Genomic DNA, 7770 nt, shown 5'->3' on the forward strand with positions numbered 1-7770 from the left:
ATCATCCTCAACACAAGACGAAAAAAAACCTACGGGTGTTTTTTAAGGGTATTTGATTATACACATAAGCCATTATTCACTTGTCACTCAATAGCAACCCCCCACAAATGCACGGTCGCTCCTCTTTATTTAGTCTTTGTGCATTGTGCCAAAACTAAAGATAAACAAATAATCGGGATGGAAGGAGTATTATGTATTATGAATACCAAAGAAATAACTTAGCATATTAGAATCACACATAATATATAAGATACCATTCTTCCAAATTTTGCTATAACATTCATCCAAGCTCAATACTGAGGAGAAAAAGGTTGACGATACTAGATATAATAGTAAACAAATGCAACAAAAGTAATAATATTACTCGAGAGAATTAGACTCTCGAAACTATGGGGTGGGTCGAATGTATACAACCTTACATTAGCGATACGAAGACGCAAAAGCAAACAAGTGAAACAACTTTATTTTTTAGGAATGGTGGGATGAACTTTAACTTAGGTGACAAACCTTGGCTGCATGAGCATGGTTTGAACTCGAGACCTTAATCAACAACATCTTCTAGGGAGGTAAAGGTGGCCAGTGGTGACAAAACTCTCACCTCCACTCTTGTTGTCTATGAAAGGACATTTAGGTGAGGGACCTATGAAAGCATTCCATGCAGCAGTCGTGTTCTCATTCGAGTACATGGTCCAAGTGGCGGTTGAATTCTCATATTTGCTGTGAGTGACTCTTGTGAACTTGTCTAGATTTTTATTCTTGTTTATGTCCGTCATATCAAGCTCTACGGTGAAAATATCACCGTAAGGCCTAACAGAGTGACTGAAAATAGGCAGAGAGATGGGATCACAGGAAATTGCAGCCAGGTCCGAGGCAACAACGAGAGACCTCCCGTCTGGGCTAAAAAAAGGATGGTTCACATGTCCAGCAAATAAATTACCCATGTAATCATATCCACTGTCGATAACCTTAACCACTGGGTAGCTTTTGTTGGTGACGTTCACAAGGTACACCCCAAAGTAGCCGGGATCAGGCAGATCCATTGGCTTCTTGGCCGTTTCATTGCCACGGTTTGATGAGAATACAATCCAGTCTCCTCTCGGAGACCATTGGCAATGTGTGTCCGTCCATGGCCCATTTGTGATCCTTTCTACCTCCGCGTCACCAAACTCACCCATTGTTGCGTCCATTATGTATAGGTTCTTCGACCCTTCCCTTGTAGACCGATATACTACTCTCGTCCCTGTTTAATGTAGCCAATTATATAACTGCAATTGTTCAGACTTGCATCGAAGAACAAAGTAATTATATGTGACAGAGAAAATTGCACAAATACTATCCTACAACCAGTTGTATAGTATCATTGTACAACCGTCTCAAAGTTGTTGAGCTATTTTACAAGTTATTTAGCAATTTTACAAAGTTATTGAGCTTAATAATTATTTTGTTAAGCTCAATAACTCTGTATCATAGCTCGATAATTTTGTATCATAGCTCAATAACTTTATAACAAAGCTCAACTGCATTGAATAAGTTGTATATATAACCAGTTGTATAATACATTAACTGAGAAAAATGGGTGTAGTCAATACTAAATCGGCTCCTATAGTAAAAATCAGAGTCTAAGCCCAAATTCGAGCTCTTAAAATCAATCTGTAAGTACCAAACTGGAGAGGATCCTAAAACCGAAACTAGGAGGTTACCTTCAGGGTTGGTTGATGGGAAGGCATTATTATTACCATCTGTAAGTTCCTTGCGCAGTTGGTTGCCACTGGCCGCATCGAGGACGGCACATATGTCCACTACTTGGGATGCACTGAAAGAAGGACCTTTGCATATGTATAGTATATCCTTGTCTGGATTTTGATTCCATACCGGTGAGAAAACGCTATTTGGACCGCTCATCTACATAAGCGATCATGTCATCGAAATTAGTTACAGAGTAAGTCGGGTTTGTTTCAACTTTCAAGTGATACTATCTACATAAATTATAGGCTATGTTCTTCTGGGCTTAATTTCAGTTCTAATAAGTTCAGTTCAGTTCAGTTTAACTCATTTCAAGTCAATTCAGTTCGGATTAGTTCAATTTAGTTTATTTTTTTTTTTATTTCTTTTTAAGTTTAGTTTAGTTCATTTCAATTTAATTAGTTCAATTCAGCCAATTTCAGTCCAAAAGAACATGCCATTATACTCCGCAATCAACTTGGGAAAATAACTTTAGAATAAATCGAGTGAAAATAAACATGGGCTAAGAAATTCTTCTACGATATCGTATTACACAGTTGCATCCCCGTTGTGATAGTAAAATGAAAATTACTAATACTACGGACAATATACTGAAGCAATACGTAGAAACTTGAAATACCTCGTATACAGCACGTAAACCTTTTTTATCAGCAACCCATACGGCCTTGAACTCGTTGTCAACAAAGGCAAGTTTTGATCCGTCGGGAGAAAATGTCGGAAATACCCCCGATACTCTAAACAATCCTACATCGGCTTCTGGAGACTTGATTTTGTGGAATGTTGTTTCAACCACCTCATACTTTGATTCAAAATTATTGTTGGAAAATTGATCAGGGTCAGTTGAAATAGCGAAAAAAATAGGATTAAATTAATTGACAAAACAGTGATAGGTCGTGTGTTGGATAGTACGTACGTACGTACTAACCTCGCTAATGTTATCTGTCACTTTGCATCGATGGTAGCCAATGCGAGTTTTTCCAAGCATATCCCTGACAACAAAGGGGTTGAAATGATCAGCTAATTGTCTAATGTTGGCCGTGACAAGTTGTTTGGGTGGTTGTGTTCTTGAACCCGATAACTCAAAGACCTCAATGTGACGGTACTGATTAACATTGCGCTGAACCCCAAATGAGGAGCCTTCACGAATAGTTGCTACCGCGACTGTCTTCTCATCGATGGCAGCTGGAGTTATGGCACTAATGTCACCGGGTGTGACACGGGTTACGGATCTTTCACCGTTGTCTATATTGACTCGGTAGACCCCCCATTTCTTCACTATTAACACCTTTTCTGTGTTCCGGTGGAAGAATATGTGTTTGTTACCACCCCAAGTAGGCCAACCACCGTCCGTCACAATCTTCTTTCTATTCTGATGGTTCGCTATATCAAATACAACAATGTTGGTTTGTAGATCCTCAATCTCACCACACCAACCACCTTGTTTTCCCTCCAACGTTGCAACAGCTATCGTCTTTCCGTCTGGCGATACTGACGGGCTTAGATCAGCTACACCTGCTCATTCATGGTAGAAGAGATTTACATCAAGGTCTTATATTTTTTTTTTTTTTTTTTTTTTTTTTTTTTTTGGTGACGAGGGAACCCACAGCCGCTACCTTTGCTGTGCAATGGGTAAGCCCTCGGGTGTACGTGATAGCCTGCAAACCACGTATACCAGGAAGGTGACTTACTCGAAGTCTAATAGGCATGAACTCAGGCCAAGAATGCTCCACAAGATTTTGCTCTTAGGGAGGCTTGAACCTGGGTCTCCTGTGGATTTCGCCCAAGTTTTAACCAGAAATCATTTTATTCGTTTACCTTTTTAATACGGAATACTTTGTAAGAAATAATTTAATCAGAGATAAACAAATGATTGAGAAAAACGGAATACATCACATCATCAAAATGGGATATAGAAAAGACGGAAACTGTAAAAAAAAAGAAAAGAAAGCATATATATATATACCCGGAGGAGTGAGGCGGGTTGTTCTGCCGGTGACAAGATGTGTCTTATAAACCGCGGTCCACGGCTGATGGGGAGCATGAGGGTCATCCTTGGTGCTAACATAAACAAGATACTCATCCCCAGCGAAGCAGCCACTATCCTCAAGTCGAACCCCATCGAAGGTATTATACACCTCAGAGAAATTGAAGACAAGGACATTATTAGGCGGAGGCTTGTTATTAAAACGAAGCGCTATATGGAGGGTCTCAAGGCTGTCGGTTCGCTCAGACACGAAAATCAGCCCAGAGAGGCCCCCCGAGTCAACGTCCCTACCGCTCCCGTGTACTGCCAAATTAGGACGCCTCAGCATGGCTTTGAGTGCTGCCGCGGGAATCTGGTGGCCATTGTAGTTATAGTGCGGACTTTGGTCGCACATTTGAAGCTCATCGTTTCGGTTCGATGTTAATGGATATGGAGAAGAGTAGATATCTAGTGCAACTGGTGGCCTGTACGTTGCAAAGAATGATATACAACCTCTACTTTCTCCCATCTTAATAATCCCTTCTGTTTTTTTCTTCTCTCTTTTACAACTCTGTTTTTCTCCCTTTTTTCCCTCTTTTTCTTTGTTATTGAAAATGATTTTTGTGTGTGTTTTTTTTTTTTGGCGGTCAAATGAGCTTATTTATATTGCAGGTAAAAATCGAACTTCTGACCTCATGGTTGCACTGGGAGAGCTATTAACCTAATTTATATTTCTTAATATATCTTTTTTTTTTGTTACAATTCCTTAAAAATATCGAGGGTCTTTTGCTAAAATAGATATTTCTTTCAAAGTATTTGGCAAAATAGTCATTAAAAAGTATTGTCCATACTAGCCATATGACCAATTTAATTATTATATTAAACATTGTATTTTTCTTAGGGCTTAATCGTTGAATTATTAAGTACTCCGTATGTGTTTTACCTAATTTTTAGATGTGCTTTTAGTTACTAAAAGCTTAAACTTGACCAAACGCAATTTTTTTGTATATAAACTAGTTTAAATTCCGTGTAATAAATGCACGGTATATATAGAGTTTCTTTTTAATAAATTACTTATATAATAGTGGTATCTCATTAATTATTCATATTTTTCGTCATTGTATTTTGTTTTGAGAAAAAAAAAGTGGTAACTGACAATTAATCAAGAAAATTGAGTAACGTGTAATAAATGCACAGTATATATAGAGTTTCTTTTTAATAAATTACTCTGTTTTTCTCCCTTTTCCCCCTTTTTCTTTGTTTGATCTATTTATAGATTGAAAATGATTTTTGTGTTTTGTTTTTGGGAAATGAAAAGGCGTCACCGGGTGACACTTAATTTAGGCGCTACCCTTTCACGTAGTGTGAGTAGGGACCCCTTTAATTAAGAATGGTTGTGAGAGGGTGACACCCAATTTGGGCGTCACCCGGTGGCGCCCTATCACTTTTTTGGTTTGTTTTGCGGTCAAATGAGCGCATTTATATTGCAGGTAAAAATTGAACTTTTGACCTCATGGTTGCAGTAGGAGAGCTATTAACACTAATTTTTATTGTTAAAGATATTAAGGGTCTTTTTGCTAAAATAGATATTCTTTCAAAGTATTTGCCAAAATACAGCCATATTACCAATTTAATTATTAGATTAAACATTAAAAAAAATTTAGGGGTTAGCCGTTGAATTAGAGGTGGAAAATAATGACACCACCTGAAAACATGACACGAACCCGTTAATAATTTTGGGTTAGACTTGATGACCCATTTATGTAAGTGGGGCGATATGAACATGACACGATATTTAATTGGGTTGTATTTGAGTTGGAACTCTCTAAACACGAATGACATGTTTACTAAATTAATCCCAATTTTTCTTGATCCTCCATCACATTAATATATTTAAACTTTTTAAATATGGACATGACAGAAAAACACGATACGAAACTAACGGGTTATGGTTGAGGCTTTATGACTCATTTATGTAAGTGGGTCGACACGAGATTTAATTTGCTCGGATTTGGGTTGGAGGGTTTGTGGGCTGTTTACATTTGACACAAATATGAACCCGACACTATCCCATCTGGTTGCCAAGTCTAGGTTGTATTATCAAATATGTGTTTTGCCTAATTTTTAGATGTGCTTTTAGTTACTAAAAGCTTAAACTTGATGAAAAATTTGTAAGTTCTAAACATTTCAATAAAATAAGATAAATACTTCTTCATTCATATTTTCCATTCTCTATATAGATAGAGACTCATCTTAATATACTTTTACAATAATATTTTTTATTTTTCATACACAAATAAAAACGCTAATTTCAATAAATAAAAAAACACAGCTGATTTGTACCAAGTCGAATGCATCAACAATTTAACATCATCAAGAATGAAACATACACAATTGACAATATACCTTATAGAAATGATTATAATTAAATCTCATCGAGAATGAAAGACAATTAGTTTTTTTTTTTTTTTTTTTTTTTTTTTACAGCGATAAATTTTCATAAATAAAATAAAACTACGAAAGACAATTAGTTGCCAAAAATTATAGCCCGGTTCACAATTTCAATAAGTAGTAAGGTTAGGTGCACAAGAGAAACTCACTAATTACACAAATTCTTGTTTTAGACGGACACTTTTCGTCTTATTTATCAGACGGATAAAATGTTGCCATTTTTTAAGAAAATGTAACCAATTAATTTACAAAATGTTATGACTAGAGGTGTCATTTTTTACCCTGAAAATGATGTGAACAATAATGGTAACATGTTTTCAGAAAATAACAACATTTTATTGTAAAATGATGACATGTTACCCGTCTTATTACAGACCAAAAGCAATGGTTTTAAGAAAAACGGACTGCACTAATTATGATCAATAATTTAATTTAATTTTCCGCCATGTAAATTGAATCGAATACCCATATTATTCACTCAAATTATGACCAAGTCAACTATTGGGAACAACTTGTTGCGTTGATACAACGTATTAATGGTTCCTGACAAATACAAAATTATTCGAAGCAATTACTAGTCTTTGTTGTGGGTCTTAATACTATTTGTATTCATTGCAAAATCGAAAGACCTGACAAATTTATATGTTTACGACAAAGGTGTAGTAGAAGGAATGCAAATATATAGGAAATTGAAGGTGGGTTTGATTAGTCAAAACAAAGAAGAACAAGGGATGATCTCGATGTTTTTAGGGTCGACATCAAGTATTGATAATTAAATTTGAATTTATCGCTAGAGCATAAATAAAATGTCTAAATCTATTATCCATTTGTTTTAATTATTTGTTTATCTTTACTTAAAACGAGAGATAGATCTTGGCTCTATTAGGCGTGACCAACCAACCCAAGTCGCTAAAATATCTCACTATTCGTAGTATACAGCAGTGATAGATAATTAATAGTCTTCAAAACCACATGTGAAAGTGAATATATAGTCTCCAGTCTGTCATGCGAACTAGAAGTTCATCATTATTGTCAAGTAGCACTGCTGGACGATATAGCTTATTTAGCTTGTGAAGAACGCAATGCTACCTCTTCTTTCGATATTTCTAATCGTACAGTTTTGCTTGTGACGGTCACAAAGTTATGACCTCCTACAGGTGCCCTCCCCACTTGTTCTTCCACTTATTTCTTATGAGAGTTTACAAGCTTGTGACGGAATAATATCGTTACAAATAAGAATTTGTGATTCCTAATAATGTTGCAAATAGACAATCAAAATGTTATTCCAAATTCACCTATTGTTGTACACACTTATATCCTTGGCCGATTAAAATTATTTCTCCGGCCTTTCTATTTAGTAGTACGACCTAACTAATTTGTGTTCAAGTTTAGATCAATAAGGTTGGCCTCATCACAGAACTTTGTGGCTAGGGTCATAGTGTCATGTTTTTGTGGCTTAATGACGCAGGAAGTATTTTGGATGTTAAACTGTTTTGTCTTTCAATTAGGGTAATACCAAACACTAGTGTAGTTCAAAACAACCTCCCACAAAAATTTGTAAATCTACAAAATAAATAGAAAAGAAAAAGCTGAATAATTTGTCAAAAAGTTAA

At 36.1% G+C, this 7770-nt stretch overlaps 1 protein-coding gene across 1 annotated transcript; it reads right to left on the reverse strand.

Annotated features, from left to right (window-relative positions):
* Positions 1–214: 214 nt before the first annotated feature.
* On the reverse strand, positions 215–4341 carry LOC141656480 (uncharacterized). Its single transcript, XM_074463389.1, has 5 exons — positions 3707–4341; positions 2669–3255; positions 2363–2542; positions 1701–1902; positions 215–1240 (listed from the first exon to the last, which is right to left on the reverse strand). The coding sequence occupies exons 1-5, from the start codon at positions 4233–4235 to the stop codon at positions 546–548; spliced, it is 2193 nt and encodes a 730-aa protein (XP_074319490.1). The 5' UTR covers positions 4236–4341; the 3' UTR covers positions 215–545.
* Positions 4342–7770: the final 3429 nt, after the last annotated feature.

Source organism: Silene latifolia, chromosome 5, assembly GCF_048544455.1.
Source record: "Silene latifolia isolate original U9 population chromosome 5, ASM4854445v1, whole genome shotgun sequence".
In the NCBI taxonomy this organism is placed as follows: Eukaryota; Viridiplantae; Streptophyta; class Magnoliopsida; order Caryophyllales; family Caryophyllaceae; genus Silene; species Silene latifolia.